We start from the raw sequence: 22570 nt of genomic DNA, 5'->3' as shown, positions 1-22570 counted from the left end.
CTTAGCCTTGCACAGCAACAAAAGAGGATAGGAGACTGTCTAGGGTTCTTTTATTATGTGAAGACACTAATCTCATCCATGCCCCCTCACCTTTAAGTATCTCCCAGCAGTCCCACCTGTTAATACCGTTACACAGCATATGAACTGGGACCAGAGACATAGACACTCAGTTAGAGCAACACACTATGATTAATTTAGCTTCCTTTTGTGGAAGCTCTTATGCTGTCAGAGTCTCACTGTAAGCACCATTTAGTCCACTGTATCGTCTTTTAAGTGTTATGATCATCTGAACCAAAACAGAAATTAAAGCCAGAAAAATGTATGACATTGCTCAGAACTGTACTCTCATGGTTTGACCTCACTTGCCACTGTCCCTTAGTGTTTCAGGAAAGAGTGGCCACTTCTGCAGACTAACAGTAGCATTATGGGAAAGCAAAGGCCTGTGCCGAAAAATGATTGTCTCCTAGCAGCAGGTGGTCTGATGGGAAGAAAGCATCTTTGTCTTGACCCTTGCTTAGCTTTGACTAATCAGAACTGACATTTGACTATACACAAGACTAGCTAACATTCTTAACCCTTCATCCAGCTCCTGCATCTGTCATCCAATTACTTTCCATTTCCTCTTCTTTAGAATGCAAACTAATGAATGAAGTAACCTCTCTAATAATTACATTTCAAACCAATACACTTCATTACTGGTGTCTGAAGAGTCTGAGAAAAAAATATAATAGGGAGATCAGCTACTGCAACCAGGCCCAAATATTGATAGCATAACACCCTTATGGTGTCTCTAACACTCCTGTCACGACTTCTGTTCAGGTTTTCAGAATGATGTGAGGCTCCATCTGGGTTTTCTGGAACCCATATCCCGTCATTTAATGGCTCCACTAACTTCTTCAAATCTTCTTCTTTATCCTCTGAAGATATGGGAGGAAATACACACACACACACACACACACACACACACACACACACACACACACACACACATATATATATATATATTCCAGAGGTCAGCATTACATATCTTCCTCTATTGCAATTCACATTCTTTTTGAGATGAAATATCTCCCTGAGCCTGGAGTTCACTGATTTGTCTAGACTTGCTGTCCAAGGATTCTCTCATCTACAACTCCCCAGCACTGAGATTAGGGGTATGTACCAGAAGTTTTACAGGGATTCTATGGGATTAGATTCAAGTCCCCATCCTTGTATAGAGTGGGAAGCAATTTACCAAGTGAACCACCTCCTCAGGCCCCACTGGAAATGTCTTTGTATCAAGAACAATACACACCACCTTCACTCACATTCACCAGAAAGAAATATTCATGTGTCCCCACCCAAATACACAGGAATTTTAACCTGCCAGTGTTCCTAGAAAGAAATAAGCATGGAAAATGGAAAATGGTGAGTCTTAGCACTGTGTCAGTTGAGGGATGATCCATAAATTTGGGTTGCCAATTTGCCTCTATCATGTATTTGAAGGTATGTATTTCTGCATAGCAATGTACTCAGAAATTCAGCTAATGGACTTGATGTGGTCAAAACTGAAAACAGGCACAACGGGCTTATCTTGCTTCTGTTTCATGGGAGTAGACTCAGCAACACGGACTGCAATCATTGAAAGGTTCCTCGTTCATGTGTCTGTCACCTGATGCCGGCCATTAGTGAAAACCTCAGCTGAGGCTGGTGAACAAGAAGCTTCCCATGGAGCCTCATGTGGCTTCCACTTCTTTATGATATGGTGGCATCGGGGAATCGGATCTCTGGTGTGGCATCTCAGAATAACAAAAACAACGCACTAACTAGACGGGGCAGATGCTTTGTGGCCATTCCTAACATAGCCTCAGTCATTTCTGCTGTAGTCCTCTGACTTAAATACTTACAAGCTGACTCTAATTCAGGGAGAAAGGACCCAGATTCACATCTCAATAGGAGAATACTGAGCCACAGGCAAATGACCATATGGAGTGAAAGATATTATGGTGTCTCATTTGGGAAATTATAATCTCCCACATACGTCAATTTAGACTAACTGAATTTCCCTGTGTGAAGTGCTTTGTGCTTTATAGAAGAATGGGCAGCAAACCATGGACCTGTGCCTGTTTCTATAAACAAAATTTTATTGAAATACAGCCATGCCTATTCATTAGCAAAGTTGCATAGCTCCAAAAGAGACCATATGTCCTGAAAAGGCAACATTATTAATTCTCAAGCCTGGGCAGTTTTCGAACTCTGTGATGGAATATTGATTAAGGATGTGGGTGCCATACTACTAGATTTCAAATGTCCTTTTTGAGACAGGCTCACATGTGTTCCAGGAAATTCTGACCCTCCTACCGCTACCTCTTAAGTATTGGGATTATAGCCTATACCACCACACTTACTTTATATAGTGCTGGGTGTTGAGTCTATTGCTATTTTTTATTCCGTGGGAACACTCCCAACTGAGCTCCATCCCCAGCCCTAGTTGTGTGGTTTAGAACAAACCCTAGGTATCTCTAGACTGCCATTTTCCAGCCATTGTAACTGAGAAAACAATTAAGTCTGACATGAAGATGTGAGCACCAAGCAAAATAATCCACTAAAAAGGTATAATAAACAATCACAAATGCTGATTTCCATCATTAAATATCAGCTACATCAGCTTCCAAATGAGTGATATGCTTGTATCCAACTTTTCACTTTCTGTAGTTTTCAGTATACCTAGTGAAGCAGGAAGCCCGTTTCATTTTTATCCATATAACTGGGGATTTCTTTCTTCAGCTGGCTTGTAACCCATCTCTCAAAGCTCAATGCTATCAACCCCGGTAACATTTCCAAAGTTCTATAAAAACATCTAACCCAGCTCTTCAAATACATGACAAGTCTTCTCTGGATTTTAGCCACATAGCTTCTGTCCCTTCCATCTTCTCTCATGAGAATCTCCTTCCCTTTGGGGCAATTCTCTTCAAAGGTATCAGCAAAATGTCTCAGTCCTGCACAAAGAGCCCAGCTTGAGCCCTAAACTCTCCATACTCTACTAGTGCCACAGATCTTGACTTCTCCTGCCCTGGAAAAGTTTTTCTGATGGGTTAGTAGACTGGTTGTTTTTGTCATTATCGTTGTTGTTTGTTTTTGTTTCCTTTCTTATATCCTGGAGTAGCACATTATATTTATGCCTTTATGTTTAATTTTACACTCTAGCCTCTTCAGATTTTTCCAGATACTGCGACTAGTGACTAGAGTTTAGAACTGTCACTGTTCCTGCCAGCCTTATACCACCACACATATTTCAGATGACTCAGTCCAAGTCACTCCTAAATATTTCATCAGGTTGAACTCAGTACCATGAGTGGTCTAAACCCAGTTAGAGCAGCTGGGTACCATTTTAATAATTGCACTGCCTCCGCTTGGACTCCCCAGGACCTCTCTCACTGTTGAGCCAGCCTCATGATAAAAAGTGTCCTTCCTCTGATTAAGAAAAGATGAAAGGAAATATGCATATACATGTTTTTGGAGCTGACTGTTTGGCACTGGACAACCAATTAGTGTGCTCTTCCCAGGGGAGGACCACCTCTCCAATTCTCAGCTTTACTCACTTTCTTACAGATCTTTGTGTAGGACTGAGGCATCCTGGGATTTTTCCCTGGGCAGTTTTGTGTGTTTGTTGGTGTTCCTCTTGTTCAACTCATGTTTGGGAGGTCATGTTGGTAAGATATTACAGGTATAGCGTCTGGTGTTACTAGGAAACAAAATCTCGAAACAATGTCCCTGATTCTCTGGCTCTTAGATTACTTCTACCCCCTCTTCTGCAATGTTCACTGAGCCTTAGGTGTGGGAGTGTTTTGTAGATCTATCCACTGAATCTGAGCTTCACAGCTTTGTATAGTAGTTGGTTGTGGATTTCTGTAATAGTCTCTCTGTCTATTGCAAAGAGAAGTTCCCTTGATGAGGAGTGAAAACTACAGTTATATGTGCGCTTATATATTGCAGTTATATATTGCAGTTATGCTGGGTTAGCAAATTAGCACTTGTAGATTCTCCTCCAGTCATGTTAGCAAATATCATAAATCATGAAACTGTCTCTAACCTTTAATTTTTTTCTAGCAGAGAAAATTGGTAAAGTATAGCTTTGTGAAGCCTAGATTTATGTTTTGGTAGCTAAATTATGTTGTAACATACTATCTGTTAGGTTAGTCCATGACTATGTATCTGGCCACATGACTTGTCATAGTGAAGTACAATACAACCAGTTAATTGAAGTATAAAATCCAAGTACATGTATTTTCTGAATTCACATCATGTACCTAAGAAAAGACTGATAGTGAGTGGGAATGAGAATGCAACACTAATTTTAAAATTAACCCTGCTACAAGTATCCAAATCTAGATTCAACATGCAGCATGGATAGGTTTGTATTTCATCATTTACTGTTTTGAAAATTCCACCTTTAAGCCAGGTGGTGGTGGCACTTGCCTTTAATCCCAGCACTATCTCTGTGAGTTCGAAACCAGCCTCGTCTACAAGAGCTAGGTCCAAGACAGCCTCCAAAGCCTCAGAGAAACCCTGTCTCAAAAAAAGAAAAGAAAAGAAAAGAAAATTCTACCTTTATAAATTCAATTTTTAAATCCTAGTAATATATTTTTAAATGATTTGATAAAATATCAAAAGCAAGTATCCATACAAAGAAGGTATCTAAGCATTAAATTCTGGTTCAATTTAATTATTTGGATGAGAATCTTCTAGGGTGAAACAAATGAAAGGCCACTATCTCTAAAGATAGTTTTAGGAAACTGAGAGTTGTTGTATGCATTTGTGAATCTAAATTTTAATTTTTTTCATGGTTAGCCACCTACAACAGAAATAATTCAGGAGAACTGTAGGAGGCTGGTGAGATGGCTCTGTGCTTAACAACAGTTGCTGCAGGTTGGAAAGATGGCTCAGTGGTTAAGAGCACTGATTGTTCTTCCAGAAGACCTAAGTTCAATTCCCAACAACCATATGGTGGTTCATAACTATGGGCAATAATATCTGGTCCCCTCTTCTGGCCTGCAGGCATACATGCAAATAAATAAATCTTTAAGGAAAAAAAAGAATACAGGCATCACATCTAAGAAAAAATTAAAATAAAAACAAGCAAACCAGAATAGGACACACATAGTTTAAAAATAAAACATTTTCTTTTAAAAAATTCTGTAAATGTTTCATAAATTATATTAATAATTCATTTTTTTGGTAAAACTTACCCTTCTCTTTTGTTTTATTTTCTCCTCTTTAGGTTTGGATGTGTGGAGGAGAAATGTTTGACGTTCCATGTTCTAGAGTCGGTCATATCTACAGGAAGTATGTCCCTTACAAAGTTCCATCTGGGACCATCCTGGCAAGAGTGAGTAACTGGGCAACAGAATAGTCTGGGCTCACCTCGGCCTACTTCCTGTAGGCGGGTACTCGACCAAACACATGGTTGTCAAGAGTTCCTGTTCCTCTGCTTTACCTCCATTGTTTAAAGAAGTAGTAACTGGGATGGATTTCGTCATGTGTCACAGCACCTTCACATGCATTATATTTAATATTAACCATTACCTTCTGCTAATCCTTGTTAGCAGCTTTAAATACCAATTGGGTCAGCCACCAGTCCAGGCTAGGTGCAGGTCTCCAGTGTTACCTACTGCAGCTTTCAAGACCAAGTGGAGACCTAGAGAAGTGGCTTGCTCATGAACACATGAATGACCAACAGTAGCAGTGTGAAACCAGGCCTTCCTCAACGTGGAGTATAATTAGTCGCATAAAGTAAGGAGTAAAAGAGATGGGGAAATAGATGCTCAAACTCGAGTTTCTCCTCCTTTAGAACTAGAGTTAACACTAGATAGAGATTTAGACCGTCCTCAAATTTCCCATAATTAACCAAATCTAGTTTTATTTCATTTTTGTTTTGTTTAGAATGAAATTTTTCTTATAGATTAAATGCAAGGATACTTTTATCGTCTGCTTTTTAGAAGTTTCCTTGCCTGTTTGGGAAGATATAAAATCGCAAACCTTCTCCAGACAGCCCTAACTATGTGCCTGTCCTCCATGTTGCTTTCTTCTTGGTTTTGTCTGTTCTCCTCACCACATTACATAGGTACAACAAATCTAAAAATGTGATTATTCCAGATGCATTAGTGCTATGATCCCCTAGGGCTCTAATTTTGAGTTACTTGTTTTGATTTCTTTACTAAAGTGCAATGCATGTCCACTTGAGTATTTTCTTCACAATTCAATATACAATTCAAACTGAAATGACCACTTTATGTAAAGCATAATAATACTTATTACTATTGTTATTAGGAACTACTTCACAAGGATTCATTCACACATCAGTCTCACAGAGGCAGAGCTTTTGGGTCTGTTATTTTACATTATGCCATGATCTAAAATACAGCTTAGAGAACATTCAGATAACTTATTGAAGAGTTTAATTAATTAGACTCCTCAAGGACAAAACATAGGTTCAAGTTGTTAATAAAACTTAAGACATTTTAATGAACTTTAATAAAATTATCATCCTTAGTAAATCCCTTCAGGCTCCTGTTCCTCCTCCCTTGCTTTGTAAAGCTGTCAAAAGCATTCTCATTTTTTTTTCTCTACCCACACCCAAGGTCCTTTTAAAAGTAGTGAGACATTCTGGAATGAAATTACATTGCACATTCCTTAACGGGAAATCATCATCATACCACTCCCTGCTTCCTCCAAAATAGTAAGATATTAATAATGCACTGCACTAAATACATGTTTAAAAACACTGTTGGGGGGGTGGTCATGAAATCATAAATGGATTAAAGTGCTGTATTTTGGATAAAGAAATACAGTCTAATTTAGTCAAAGGACTTAATGCATATGAATGAGGAAGCCACACAAATTCACAGAAAGGTTAAAGAGGAAACAAATTCAAGTACACATTACAAATCAGCTGTGTGAGTATCACTGCAGTGCACACATTCTAAAGATAATGAATGGTGTCTTGCCATTTGTCTACTTCCTGTCACTCATTCTCTACAACTTGTGCCTCATTCATTGGTGGGTGGACCATGCCCGTCGCCAGCTCATCGTGTAAAAGATAAGTGGGGAAAGCAAGGTTGATCCAAAAAGAGGTTGTTTGCAAAAAAATAAAACAGCTCATATATTTTAGAAGAGAAATGAGGCACTTTGTCAAAAACTGTCAAATATGGGGAAACTAGGGTTGGCACATAAAACATCCAGGAAAAAGTGAATATTCATTCAAATGAAAGGAGTCCATAACTCTGAATTTTAATCTTTTCCACTTAAATTTTACTTGAGGGCTCATTTTAGTTTTTTTTTTTTTTCCTAAACTGCTAGAGCAATCAGAAAGTCATAAATATTGAGGCTCAAATGTCACTCTCAGGAACATTTTATGATCTTCAGAAGTATATTAAAATGAAAAACAATTCTGATATTTTGTGGGAGAGACTCAGCTACTTTGCCACACTGTGCTAGGTCTAAATCATCAAAAAACACGATGAGAAATGTAGTGTCACATCCCGTCGATGGATATTTTAATCTTCTTGGCCTCCTTAGGAAATGGAGATGAACCTGGCAACGTGACCCCAAAGGCTTGTTTATGTACTTTACAAAGCTCATTTAATCCGGTGAAAATGTGTACTTTTCATTTACGGACTTATGAAACTGATGATGCCAGCTGCCACCAAATACACAGAGGTGTAAACGCATGCTCATGCATGCACACACATGCACACACACACACACACACACACACACACACACACACAGGATGAAGTCCTCTAGTCAATCACCAGTGTATATTATTAGAAACAAATTCAAATAACCTTATTTTAACACTTTCTCTTTAGCGCCGGTCTCTGACAACAGGACATGACACAAGTTACCCATCTGTGAAATACATGATAACAAATGAGTCTCCACATTTGGTGAGAACACGGGTCTACACATCAGAAGGAGGGGCAGTGCTATTATTATAGTTCTGAACTTGAGACCTTGTAAATAAAAAGCTTAAAAGAAGAATATTAAGGATACCTCGGTTTGATTAACAGATTTCTGTTTTTTTAAGTTTGATTTATTTTTTCAAAACATCTCCCTTACAAGCAAAGGGATGCTGGAAGATCGGTGTAACGGTCATCATTTGATACAAGGAAAGATGAGCTTAGTGCCAAATGCGCTTTCATGGTCCACACACAGAGCAATGGTCCAAACCAGCGCTGTGGTCCCTTGTTGTCCGGGAGAAGGTCCTGGTTCCCTTTACTCATCTTCATAGCCAGTCGGAAGTGGGTTCACATGAGGGTTGTGGAAGAGGGTGTGGCTACCATCTCCCCAGGGGAAGATCTTGGTCCCATCTCCCCAGGGGAAGAGCTTTGGTCCTAATGTGGAGATAGGGGTAAGTGAGGAACATAGGGTCTCTAGTGCTCTCTGTGTCGCCACTTCAGGAAGAGGTTGAGCATGCTCACTCCCACCCTGGGAACGCCACGAAGTAGGTGATGGCCTTCCACATGTGAGCTGAACCCTCCTCATTGTGGATGTCACTCGACATGTGCCGCCCCACCCGTGGGAGAGCCCAGCCCAGCACCCAGATGCCCCAGAGGCACATAGCGCTGCCACCCTCTTGGAACTCGATTAACAGATTTCTAAGAACAAGGTTTTAAAATCCAGAACCAGTGACCAGAGTCCACTTCTAGCCATGTTTTCACCCAGCCTTCAGTGAATTGAGAAAAAACAAGAATCATAAAGCTGTGTTTACTTGATCTAGCAATATAGGTTGTATGCGTTAATACAGGGTTCTCTCTTACCGCAGAGTTCGGGGTAGTCAGTTTGTCATTGTTAATGTCTTTATTGCGTAAAAGCAAAAAGTTAACCTCCCTGTGTCATTTTCCTCAACACGGAAAATTTTGGTGACTTACTATGCAGTTTCCTAGGGTAATCAGAGGGTTTGCTTGGCATTCAAAAACCTGTTTACTTTTCTGAGTCGACTTGGGACCTAATGTCAGCACACTGGAGCGCAACCGTGGCATCTTCCGCTGGGAGCAAATGAGCAGTCCCTGGAGAAAGGATGACCCTCTCCACAGTTGTTGAGAGTGGAAGACTCTCAAGTGTTGTCACGACCGTCGTCTGCTCCAGAAGGGCAGTGGCTGCGCCTCACTCAGCACAGGAAGGACAATGAGCAGCGGAGGTCAGCTGAGTAACAAATGGGCAGCAGGATGCCACGTCAACGTCTCTTTCTGACAAACACTCTGCTAAAGCAGGAGAAATGACTAGCACTTTGGGTGCTGTGGGAAGGGACTCGAACTTGCTCGTAGCTGCCAGTGTGTCCTGAGATCTTCAAAGCCGCTAGGTGTGAAAGGGGTACTCTGATAGTGAAGACGTGTAAAGAAGGGCAATCGCCCCACGGCAAACCACCCCAACTGAGCATAATAGCAGCATCGTGGCCCTGGGAAGTTTCCCTAGGAGGGTTCCCCAAAGAGGACAACTCTATAGACTGTGAGGTGGGCAGTCCTGGAAGCACAAACTGCTATTCTCACTGCTGACGGGAGAAAAGGCTGGAACCAAGCGTGGGAGAGGGGCAAGTTCGTATGTCTGTAAACTCATATGTATGTACCTGCGTGTAGGGGCCAGAGATCAGCCTCTACTGTTGTTCCTCACAGGCTGCCCACTTCATCCGTCACAAGGTCTCTCCTGGGACCTGGTTTGAAGCGTTCATTAGTCAGTAAGCCCTGGGGATCCACCCTTCTCCAGATACCTAGCCCTGCGATTGTGGATGTGCACTGTAGTGAATGTGGGGATCAAACTCAGGCAGGGCCTTGGGCTTGCACAGTCAGCGTTTTACCAATTGAACCATCTCCTTAGCACCAAGACTAGAAACAACCCCTATCCTAAGTCTGTAAAGACCCAGCTGGGCCTGTTAGTCAGGACTTCATACTCCAACATTTTTACCTTTGACATGCCAGGAATTTATTTTTGATTCTAAAATTTCATCTTGGCTTTAATGATAACCATTCAAGAATGTGGAGGAATATAGATTTTTACAGGTTTCAGGATGAAAAGCTAAAGTAAAAGAAGTGAAATCTGGTAAAGGTTGTGTTTTCTGGAATGTTCCATAGTCCTGGGAAATGACAACTCACAGCAAAAGGTACAGAGGTTAAATGGCAAATGAGTAGGTTTGGGATTTGTGGACCAAGATCTGTGTCCAAAGCATGCCCTGAAACATTCCTCCCTCTACAGAAGTTTTGAAGTAAAAAGCATCTATGGACTTCATGCCAGCAAAAGCAGGAAGGAACAGGCACAGGTTATATCAGTCTGCATCTGAGACCTGTGAGGTTGGCCCATGAGTATGCAATGCAGGGAGACCCTGAAGGTCTCTGGACCAAAAGGCCAGTCCTCCTCTTTCAGACTGAGGAGGAACTGATGGTTTTCTAACAGGAAGGACCAGAAGAAATGCATGTAGAATAAAATGGATTTCCATTTTATTTATCAGCCAATATTGAAGGAAAATGAGAATAAAGAAGTCAATATTACAAGTGCAAGAAAGCTGTAAAAACAATTTCTTAAAAGATTTGTGTGGTTTTCTATATCGTGCAAAACTGGTTCGGTTTAATGGATTGTGTATGAAGTTTCCCTCTTGGAATGTGAGAGAAGATAGTATCAGCACAAAAACAGAGGGATGAGAAAGGGGAGAGAGGAGGTTGTGGATTTTGTATAGGTAGGTCAATTCTGATGTGGGCTGTGGGAGCACCAGATCTAGAGAGACACATTTTGCCTATTTTCTGCACTTCTGCAAGAATATGAGCTGCTCCCTTTAACATTTCCTTTCTAGAAGAAAAATGAAAAACTGCTGATTGTGTTGGGCACAATTCTAGGCTCTGGGACTTTAAGCAAAGAGCAAGCCAAACACAAAGCTTAACTTTTCTTACCTATGACAGTTGGGTATAGTGAAGATGGTTCATCTGTATGTCACCAGAATACTGACCACTAGACAGAGTCATTAAATTCACTATAGAATGAGATCAGAATTTAACATAATTGGATTATTTGGAAACTGTTTTCATGTATGTAATCACTGAACCTATGACTTAATAGAAGAGACAATATATGGCATGTATAAAGTATAGATAGAAAAATAGATAAATAGATAGATAGATAGATAGATAGATAGATAGATAGAAAATAGATAGATAGATAGATAGATAGATAGATAGACATATGCATATATAGTGGTATATACTTGATGTTAATAGGTTATGGGATTTGAGGGAAAGGTGTTTTGTGTCAGGGAGAACTGCTTTGGTTGGTTGGTTGGTTTTAAGACAAAGTCTTGTATAGCCCAGGCTTGGCTCAAACTCACTATACGGCCAAGGATGACCTTGAACTTCTGATCCTCCAGTGTCTGCCTCCTGCAGTCTCAGTTTTACAGACTGGTAGCACAATCCCCAGTCTAGCTATCATATAGATTATATTTAATAGTCTCACAAAACACATAAACACATGTTACAAACATATTTGACTTTAATGAGTGTTCTTTACCTGAATGGCAAGATCCTTGAAATTCCCCTACAGCCACTAAAAACCGTTAAGTATGAAGGGTAAATTTAAGGTCTGAAATAGACAGGCTACTTGACTGTCTCAGCTATGAAATGTCTTTTCAATATACTTCCAAACATACATTTCTCCCAAGACATTCCCCTGGGGATGTCCAAATCTGCTGACTTTAGGGAGTGTCTCTACAACACCCTTAAAATTCTTGAAGGGCCTTAAAGTTGCTAGAGTTAGGGATAGTTGTACAGAGGGAGAAGAAAGGCTTCAGGGTAGAAGTCAGACCACCTCAAGCCAATTACTAGACATTTCTTTGTTGATCTTAGTATCAGTGGTTCTTGTGTGAACTAGTTGAAAGAGAAACACATAATAACTCACATCTTCAGCCTTCTCTTGTTTGTATCACAACACGGTATCTGTTGATAAAAAGCATTAACAAGCCCCAAATGACTGGTTTGATATCTGAAAATAAAATTGCCAGCAAGACTGAAGAATAGGATGATGGATGGGAACTCTCAGCTCCCACAAATTGAGCTTTCTTCCTAATGGCTGTGCAGCAGTTTATTCTCATAAAGATGCCTGGCAAATAAGAGCCGTGGCGTGACAACCCTGGACAGCAGTACCCCCATGCTTCTTTCTATTGCTCTCCAAGCTGCAGGGTCTGGGTGCTTTATTTGAACCATCAGGAATTTCAGGGGCATGGTGGCAGATCACAGGCTTCCTCCCAGAAAGCAACAAATGATAGATTCTTCCCCCCAAGATTCAGCCTGTGTAAATGGTGAGATCTGTTGTGAAACACCAATCCCTCTGAAGATAATAGCCATCCCTAATTCACCCTTTCAATATAACAGAAAGGGCGATAAGGCTGTCCAGTCTTGGTGGCAAGGACTAATTATAATTCATACAGTTCAGCCTTGGACTTGCTGCTCTTTCCTTTTGGCCACAATATAAAAACAGAATAGTCTCTATTAAAATAATATCTTCTATTTAGATGGATTTTCTTATGGGCACTTTTCAATAAATGATGTTTCAATTATTCTCCATGATATCTTTCCTTAAAATAAATTATAAATCTATGGGAAAATAATGATTCAATATAGCATTAAGATATGATGATCCCATTGCATGCAATGAAGATAAATGTCACCTCAAGGAGGCTCAAAATTCTATCAATAAATATTTATCAGGTGCATACTATGTTCCAGGCAGAAATGCATATGGCACCTTAGGTATCCTAAACCGATAAAATCCCACTTTTCCAATGAGTTCAAAACATTTCTTTGTAGAGTAATGGTGCCTGGATGACACCGTTTCCCCACTCCCACACTGGAGTCAAGTACACCATAAACAACCCTGGTAGAGACCTCCTCTCCCTTTAGTTCCACCCTCTTCTTCAACCCTGAATTGTTGATGCTTGAGCAACACGAAAGGAAGCCGTGCTGACACATGGAAGTAAGAACCAGTAAAACATGCAACACGAGTTACTTCCTTACAATTTGACTTTCACCTGTTCCTAATCCTTAGCCTAAGGTTGTCAGAATTTGGAATTGTCTACTCTCTTTGTTTGAAAAACCAATGACAATAAAATAATACTTTATCCTCTGCATGTCTTCCTTTTCTTCTCTCCAGAACCTCCGAGATATCCATCTCCTTGCTCCTTCAAATTGTTGGCCCTTTCTTACTAATTATCATTGCATACGTGTGTGTGTGTGTGTGTCTGTGTGTGTGTGTCTGTGTTCCCAAATATAATCTGTTCAGTCTTATGATATCCCTTGTATTTTGTTCTCAGATCTGACCTTTTGGCACTGGATAATCAACTGGTACTCTCTTTCCTTGGGAATACCTTCTCTCCCACTCCCAGCTCTCCTCAGTTGCCTGTATATTTTTGTGTAGGATTGAGGCCTCGTTGTAGGCATCTTGCCTGTGAACCTGTAATGGTGACCACACCCTTTGGGTATGGCTTTAGGTGGATGGAAGCTGAAAGAGGGAAGCTTGAGGTGTCGCTTCTGTTTGTGTCTTCTTTCTGCTGGGTCAGCCGATCTGGTAGGAAGGGCAGGGAAATGCTCCTGTGGTTCTTTGTATTTTTCTGTGTAAGCATTCCCACAATAAACACCCATTTATCACTTATCTTGGGTCTAGGGAAGTCATTACATCTTTGCCTTCATTTTTTATGCCTCGTGGCTTTTCCTCATCCACTTTAGAATGTCCATAGGTGCCATTCTTCTTCAGCTCATGGTTCTCTACAGTTTTTAAAACAATGTTGAGATTGAAGTATAGAATTTTCATGCATAGGTAGACCCTGAAAGCAAAGGTAAAACAGGAGACATGCACAGGCCCCTGCCATTTTGTGTCATAAAAAAAACTATGAAGTAAATACATCTTAAAATTTCACAATTTCCTACAACCTGTCAAAACTATTCTTAAGTTTAGTTTCTTTCTGATTATTTGAGCCTCATATTTTTTCCACAAAGCTCCCAAGAATGCTATGTTCTCCCTGGCATTAATTCATATGTTCATTTTGATTGTTTCAAATATTCTCTGATGCCAAGTTCAAGTTTGTCTTCGACCTGTGCATCAACTATAAAGTGCTTCCTAGTATGCAAAACAAAACAGGCAATTGAGTCAAGCTGTCTTTTAAGCTGTGCGGACAATGCTCAGCATTTCGGGTCCTAACACTAATGGCAAGCATTTTATTTTAGCTTTGTTTATAGTCACTGGGATATTCTGTTGAATAAAGGTAGTATTTAAGTTGTAGCTGTATATACTTAGGTAATCATCGGCTGACATAGATAATGATTGCTTTGCCTTTGTCATTTCTAATGAAATTAAAAGCATGCTTATTCTCTATTTAGAGTTGTTTTCCAGTCTGTGTTGGTTCCTCTTGCTCCAACCAGAGCATTTTGGCACTCTGTGTTGTTATTTAGCATTTAGATAGCTTGCTTTCTTGAAAGCACTTAAAAAGCAAACTACATGGTGAGCTGACTGGTAGGCTAGAGGGAGTTATAATTGTGGTTTTAATCATTATCCCCATTAGAAGTGAACATTTTCCTGCATTCTCAACTCTACTGGAGATTTGGAAAGAAGAAAGTTTGCTCAGACAAAATAGGTCCCTGCTGCTACAAAATTAATCCAGTGAAATTTAAGCAAATAAAGTATTTCAGGGCATCACAGTCTCAATAAACAGATATGCAGCCCTCCATGACCAGAATTGGCTGCTTTACAACTCTTCTTTCAGGACCCCAAACCTTCAAACAGCCACAGGAGCACCTGGAGGGGAGGGACTCATTGTGTGGAATTAGCCTCTTCCCTTGAGGTGTGTGAATGCACAATGCCGATACCGAGCTTGAGGCTTCTCCTTCTTCATCTTCATCCCCATCAGCTTGTTTCCAATGGCTTATTAGTTCAGGGCAAGAATTCCATTCCCAACTTAAGTATGTCTCCTTTTCAGGGAGGTAGAGCAGACAGTTGACTCTGAGTGATCTCTAAACTGAGAAATGGCCAAACACTGGATGTTGTAGTAATTCTGAAAAGTATTTGCAGAAACAAAATTTCACACATTACCTAAACATTGGACAGACACATGATTTGACATAAGAAAACTGCAATGAGCAAGTTGTAACACAGTAACTTTTTTCTTCCTGTTTTGAAAGTATAGGGAATCAAATGGGGCCCACTACCAACTGGGAAACAAATGCTGTAGTATAATTTTAGGATGGCCTCTCTATGCCTGAATGGTTGCTTCAGATGGCCTTATAACTAACTCTCTCTCTCTCTCTCTCTCTCTCTCTCTCTCTCTCTCTCTCTCTCTCTCTCTCTCTCTCTCTCTCTCTTGTATCTGATAAAGGGTTGATATAAAACATGAATAACTACTACAACTCAACAATAATAACAAAATCTTAACTAATCTGTATAAGAATTCATTTCTGAAAGACAAAGGACAGTAGAGATTTCCAAAATGGGTTCTTACATATAGCCAATTATTTTTCAACAAGAATAAAGGAGAAAGCAGAGTTTTTCAACAAATAATTTTAGAACAGTTGAATACCAAAAAAGTCAATCTGTATCTTGTACTATATGCAAAAATAAACTCAAAATGCATCACAGATTTATGTAAACGACAAAATTGCAATATATTTAGGAAAAATGTGTATGTAAGCAGAAATTTCTTGGATATAATGCCTCAGAAACTGTCCAAAGGAAAACAACTGAGAAATTGAGTTTCGTTGAAATTAAGACCTCCTAGACTGAAGGGAATAAAAATCCAGAATAAGGAGTGTTGGGAAATGCTTGCAATCATCTCTGACAAGGAACTTGAATGCAAAATATGTAAAGAGTTCTCAAGATCCAATAATTTAAGGGAAAATGTAGACTGGACATACTCTGTTAGACCCCCAGAAAACTCAGGCCTCCAGGGTCTCAGCACACAACCGTGGTCACCCCAATCACCAGATGGATTCGACAACTTGCTGCAAACTGCAGGAGGCTTTATTATAGTTGTTTAACGAGCTAACACCATGTTAGCTCCAGTCTTTCACTCACCCATCATGGCAGATGGCTAGCAAAGACAGCTTGAACCGTCTGCCGAGAGATCTTGCAGGGCAGCGTAAGGGGAGTGTCTAGGGGTACTCACAGGCTCAGGATTGATGTGCCTCCAGGCTTGGAGAGCTTGCCCTGTGTTGATTGGCCAACAGGCTGTTATGGCCCATAGGCACTCCCAGGGTGGGGTTGCTATGCTCTGTGAGTCATTGCTGTGCACTTGTCTGTAAAGTACACCCAGAGCCGTAAAGCATAGCGCCACCAGCTAACATCTGATTGGTTCCTTGCCACAAGGCAGGCATCTGACTTTTAGTGACTAGGACAAGGTCATGGCAAGCACATGTTAATGTCATGGCTGCCGAAATGGGGAGCTGGTCCCTTCACTCTATGGTGCTAGCATGCGTAAGGGTTCACTCTCCTGCACATAATCGAATACATAAATATATCTTAATGAGCAAGAATCAACAGATACCTTGCCAACCAATAGTTGGACCCTTAAGGATGCTTTGTGCCTTTAGTGACTAGAGAAATACAGCGAGAGACTCATGTAATGATGAGCAGGATTGACAAGAATGAAAACATGGCAGACACAACTTGAAAATCTTAGACCCGTTGCTTCCCATTTTATCAAAAAATAAAAAACAAACAGATAAACAAACCTGAGTGACAAGAATTGGTGAGGGAAGAGAGCTTTATTTGCAGATTTATCGAAAAACTGGAAAGAAAATTTCCAGCTTCTTGTGTCCTCTAGCAGTGCTGTAATTAATTGGAAAGACTGAAAAAAGGCTAGGAAATCGAGTGTGTAGATTGGCCTGTGAGATAAGTTTTCAGAACTGTGAGATGCTCTGACTTTTCCCAGGGGACAGCACTGCTCTGGCTCCAGGCTTCAGCTTCTTCTCATGCTCAGTCTGGTATTTCCAGTAGAGAGTTTTTTAGTTTTTTTCTGTGTGTGTGTGTGTGTGTGTGTGTGTGTGTGTGTGTGTGTGTGTTGCAGGTGTGGTAGGTGCAATGCAGAGTTCAGGGTGCACACTTGCTTGTGGAAGCCTAAGGTTGATGTTGAGTTTCTTCCTCCACAGTTCTTCCACATTGCTCACTCCATCAGGCAGAACGCACCAGTATGTCAATCTCCCTAACCAACTTGCTCCCCCATTTCCAGCTTCCCAGGCTGGATTTACAGGAAGCTCTAAGCACCCCAGGGATTTACACGTTCTAGCGATCCAGACCCTGGTCCTCATATTCGAATAGCAAGTGCTTTAGCCTCTGAGCTATTTGGGGTTTTGACGATGTCTCTAGAGCCCATAGTCTCTGTACAAACCCGCACTTCCTTGTCCGTTCCTCAATCTTGATGGATGTAGGGTACTGCTACATTGGTGTGAAGATTTCTAAAATATGCCAATGTCTGAAGAAATACCATAAACAGAACGTACACTGGTGTCACCGGCGCCAGCGACCAAAGAACCAGACCTGGAGAGAGTTTGCAGATTAAGAAGGAAACAACTCGGGTCATTCGGTAGAAGCAAATGCCATCGGTTTATTGCAGCTAGCAGTTTATATACAATCATAACAAGAGCAAATGGAAAATTAACACCTGCTAGCAGAACACACTCCCATTCTCTATCATAAACAAGGAAACCACAACCCCTGCCCAAGACCAATGAAGCAGGAAGGGGATGGAGGCAAGGCACAATATTTCAAAACAGGAAGAAACAAAAGGTCAGCATAGGCCTGAAGGTCAGGTCTGTACCCAACAGTAAGGGTTCACAACAGAATGTTGATGCTAGTGGGGCGAGGCCAGGAAAACTGGAGGTACCTGTGGTTATGCTGGAAAACAACTCACAGAGACCCCATGGGGGCTGGGTCCCAACACTAAGGAGCCCATATCAGAGGACGTTTTGTTTGTGTCCAAGAAGCACTTTCTGGATAATACTTGCCTTGACTTACTTTTGCAAGGGCTCACTGCAATGACTTATGGGGGGAGGGACAGGGATGAATACATGCACATGAGCACATGTGTATAAGTGAGTTTTTGATTCAAAGTTTCCCTGTGTACTCCAGAGTATCCTTGAACTCTGATTCCCCGGTTTCCCATGCCATCATGTCACCACTGTGATTCTGAATACTGTATCCTATCTTTACACAATTTTCTCTGAAGATTGGACTGATTAGCCAGCCAGTAGTTTGATCTTAACTGTCCCTCATTGCTAGGATGAAATGCCAAAGAGGCAAGAGGAAACATTTAGACACACTGGGTGTGCTCACTACCTTATTAATGATGCAAGTTTCACTAGTAAATCTACATCTGATAGTGTGCCAAGCTGTACATTTTAAATGAATGGTTTCTTGGCAACAGTTATTCTTTGGTAAATCTGTTTGTGAAGTTCAACTTAGTAGAATTTTGTAATTAAGTGTGGTAATTAAGTCATTTGTGGAGTTGTTTCTTCTTCTTCTTCTTTTTTTTTTTTTTCTTTTTTTGCTTCCGTGTCTAAAAGGTGCATAAAGTGTTCATAAGCACTCTGGTAAATATCTAACATATTAAGACAAAAATATAATAGAGACATGCAAATCAAAGAAAGTGTTGATCCTATTTGAGGGAAACAACACAGGTGACCACCTGCAAACAGCTCACTGAGCATTGGTGAAGGAAGGAGAAATCACCTGTCAGGGAAGCCTCTTATGTGGAACTGGATTAACTTCCTCCCCCTATGCTTCCCACTGACTTCAAATAAGTTTTCAGATTAGAGAAAAGTAAAGTAGGGTGAATAATTGTTGTGAGGCAGGGGATGACTTGCAGAGGTTCTCTTTTAAGAGCTGTACTTCTGATGACATTATCATATTATCAATGATAAGAAGGATTTAGGGTGGCACTCCTGCGCCACTAAAGCCCTCTTAAGTATCAAAGAGGAGATGAAGAAATGGCTTCAAATCAAAGCAGGCTTCTTGAATGCATAAGGTAGCCATGTGATTCCTTGTTGTAGGTATGACCATGAACAAATAGCATTTCCCCCAGAACTAGTGGGAGCCAGCAAAACCAGTCTCATTCAGAAACAGTTCCTCGCATAATTCATTCAACAGTAGAATTGCTGGCACAAAAAATTATTAATAATTAGCAGATAGATGGATGTGGTTCTGTGAGCCAGCAGGACAAACAGAACCCATTGTTTTCACATGCTGAACAACAAAGAAAAACAGTCATGGCTGGAAATTGTTCTTATGAACTGGGATAGAAATGAGATTTAATATTCTGGGCAAAATATCAATTCCAAGAGCTGATAACATTCGAATTAAGAAAAGACAGGCTTAGTGCTGGGTAGCTCAAAGAACACAACATCTAATCCTAAGTACCTCTAGGTGGAGCTGCATGTGTTCTATGTGTTAAGAAATATTTGGACAACACAGAGATTAATACCAGGTTGGGCTGAGTGAGAGAGCATGTTTTGACACACAAGGAATCACAGAAGGGTGCTGGAAAAACGACGTGTCTACCCGTACATGAAAGGTGTAGGAAATAATAGCCTGGATTTCATTTCTTATTCATGAACAGGAAACTCTGCAGCTTTTTAAAACCTAAAATTTGTGTGTGTGTGTGTGTGTGTGTGTGTGTGTGTGTGTCTTATATCCACTACCTGTTAAATAGCCCCTGTGCTGGGTATTTTACTAGCACACGAAAGCCTCTTGGGTTCAAAATGAATGGGACTGGGACCGAGCCGTCTCCCCAGTCTACTTGACTGAAGAGAACTGGGCTAAAACAGGCAGCTTCCCCTACTATTTTCAGACATGACTGGTTCCTCCCTGCACAGGCCATTGTGAGCTACCAATTATGCCTGTTGTTTCCGTAAACTCTGTGGTTGATTCCCTGCTTGCTTCACAGATAGAGGCAGCAGGAGTCCCCCTGTTAAAACCAGCCATGTAGGGGAGTGTGTCTTATTATATCCGCTGTGTATTACACCAGACTCCTCGGCAGAGAGCTGCTTCCAACAACTCTGAAGTAATCTCCACGGAAGCAAAACATTCACTACGGATTTGGCAATAGCCTCAAGATTATGAGATTCTGCACATACAGTTGATGAATTAAAAAGCACCATGGAGTGAGTACATACCATAATCAGATTATGCATATCACCAAGCAGGGTTACCAGCCTCAGAAAATTAAAATAAATAAGATGCTCACTGGCATTTGATTTTCAGATAAACAGCAAATAGTTTTTAGTATAAGCAGGTTCCATATAATATTAATAATGCAATTATAATTATACTTACAATTTTAAACTATTTGTTGTTTATTCAAAAGTGACACTTAACTACACACCATGAACTTTGCCTGGCAATGCTAACTGGGAGAAAGAAGAAAAGAGCTTTAAGGAAGGATATAAGAAAAACAGGAGAGATGCTGGGCTGAGGGGGTAGTGCTGATAAAGAGAAGGACAGGAGTTCTTCTCTATTTTAAAAGATGGTGAATAGAATGTTTTGTGAAGCAGAGGGTGTCATACCAAACAGTAAGATTAAGGAGCAATGGTAAGCATTGTTTAATGTCCTTAAATAATGGGCAACACTTACTTAACCAGGTCTGAGGTATGGGCAAAACACCTCAAAGGGAGACTTTGCCTATGAAAGTGATCATCAGGGACAGATAATGGAAAGGCCAATTCAGTGGTCAAACAAAGAAGAAGGAGATTATGATATATCCCTACAAGTAGACAGAAGGGCGTTTTGAGGAATGGCCCAGATCTAACAGATGAAAGGAGGAAGTTTTGGTCACAGAAGACTTTCTTGTAAAAAGCCACAGACCTGTAAAGAATGTAGGGGACCAGGTACCGTGTTTTCCATCACTTTGATCATCTGTGTTCTCGAATTTGCATGAAAGCCTTCATAAACATTCACAACCAGGTGAGTTATTGAAGGAGTGTTTGAAAGATAAGAGAAATTAGCTGGGCAGGGGTGACATATGCCTTTAATCCCAGCATGTAGAAAGCAGAGGCAAGAGAATCTCTGAGTTAAAGGTCAGTCAGGTCTACAAAGTGAGTTCCAGGACAGTCAGTCCTCTACAGAGAAATCCTGTCTTGAAAAACAAAAACAAAAACAAAAAAAAAAAAAAACTGAGTAGCATTAGGCAGAGGCAAGTGGATCTCTGTTAGTTTCAGGTCAGCCTGATCTACAAAGTGAGTTCCAGGACAGTCAGAGATATGACACAAAGAAACCCTGTCTCAAAAACAAGTGTTTGAAAAGACCAGGCTTGGGAAACCCACAGAAACAGCTGACCTGAGCAAGTGGAAGCACTGACAGCTGGTGAACCTGCAAAAGACTGAACCAGGCCCCCTGAACATGGATGTCATTTGGGAGGCCATAGCAGTCTATGGGGCCTCTGGCGGGAGAACCAATATTTATCCCTAGTGCATGGACTTTGGGAACCCATTCCCTATGGAGGGATACTCTCTTAGTCTAAATACAAGGGAGAGGGCCTAGGCCCTGCCCTAAATGATGTGACAGACTCTGATGATCCCCCATGGGAGACCACATCCTCCCTGAGGAGTGGGTAGGGAGTGGGGTGGGGGGATAGTGGGGAGAATAAGAGGATGGGAGGGGGAAGGAACTGGGATTGGTTGTAAAATAAGATTGTTTTTAATTTAAATAAAAATTAATTAAAAATAACAATAAAATAAAAAAAACAAGAGTAACTGCCTGTGAGCCCCACTCAGGTACTCACTCATAGAGGTGAATGAGTGAGAGAAGAGCAAGCTATCAGCAGGAGAAAAAAGATCCCCAAATAGGAAACTGAAGGTTGTATATATGAGTACCTACCCCCAAGAATCCACAGGATCACATAACATGCAATTTAGGAATAAAGCACTTTCATTTAAGACTCAAAAATGAACAGGAACTCCAAGGAATACCTGGCTCCATGTAGAAGACTACGTCTAAGTTCTGAGAGTTCAGAAGACTGGGTGTATGTCTAGATCTCTTGATCTAGGCTTCTATTTTTCTTTCTTTTTGATAACTATGCTTTGGACACATAAGCACCATCATCAGCATTCATTCTATCTCGGAGACAGATGGGAAAGTTCTGGCAAGAGCTCCCCTGGCAAGAGACTCTATTGGAATGTCTCACTTTCATGATTTTGCACATTTGCATAGCTATGAATGCCTAAGTGAGAAGTCTTCCTTTGCACCTTCCCTTTACTGCCATACATTTGGAAGTGTGTGTTTGTGCTCCTGTATAAACATGCCAGTGCACTGTAATGCATGTGAGTATAACTACTTCCTGCAACAGTGGAATTTGTGCTACAGTCTATAAAAAGACCATGGAAATTCTTCTTGCAACTGCCTGTGACATTTTTCAGCTGTGGTTCCAATATTTTTCCAAAAGCTAAGTACTGAATTATGATTACAGCCACAAATGAACACTGTGTGCTGTTATTTCTAGAATAATGGCCTTGGAGTGATTTTATTTGTCCAATCAGTTGAAAGAGTTGGGAATAATGGCTGTTCCTTCACCATAACA

At 40.7% G+C, this 22570-nt stretch overlaps 1 protein-coding gene across 1 annotated transcript in view; it reads left to right on the top strand.

The window, feature by feature from the left end:
- Galntl6 (polypeptide N-acetylgalactosaminyltransferase like 6) overlaps positions 1 to 22570 on the top strand; it is a 1027971-nt gene that overhangs the window by 941616 nt on the left and 63785 nt on the right. Inside the window, exon 8 of the mRNA XM_035451502.1 lies at positions 5261 to 5368. Within this exon, the coding sequence (XP_035307393.1) occupies positions 5261 to 5368 (108 nt within the window). The remainder of the gene's footprint in view (positions 1 to 5260; positions 5369 to 22570) is intronic.

This window comes from Cricetulus griseus, assembly GCF_003668045.3.
Source record: "Cricetulus griseus strain 17A/GY chromosome 1 unlocalized genomic scaffold, alternate assembly CriGri-PICRH-1.0 chr1_0, whole genome shotgun sequence".
In the NCBI taxonomy this organism is placed as follows: Eukaryota; Metazoa; Chordata; class Mammalia; order Rodentia; family Cricetidae; genus Cricetulus; species Cricetulus griseus.
Note: the sequence above shows the minus strand (reverse complement) of the source record. Positions and strands in the feature narration are given on the sequence as shown.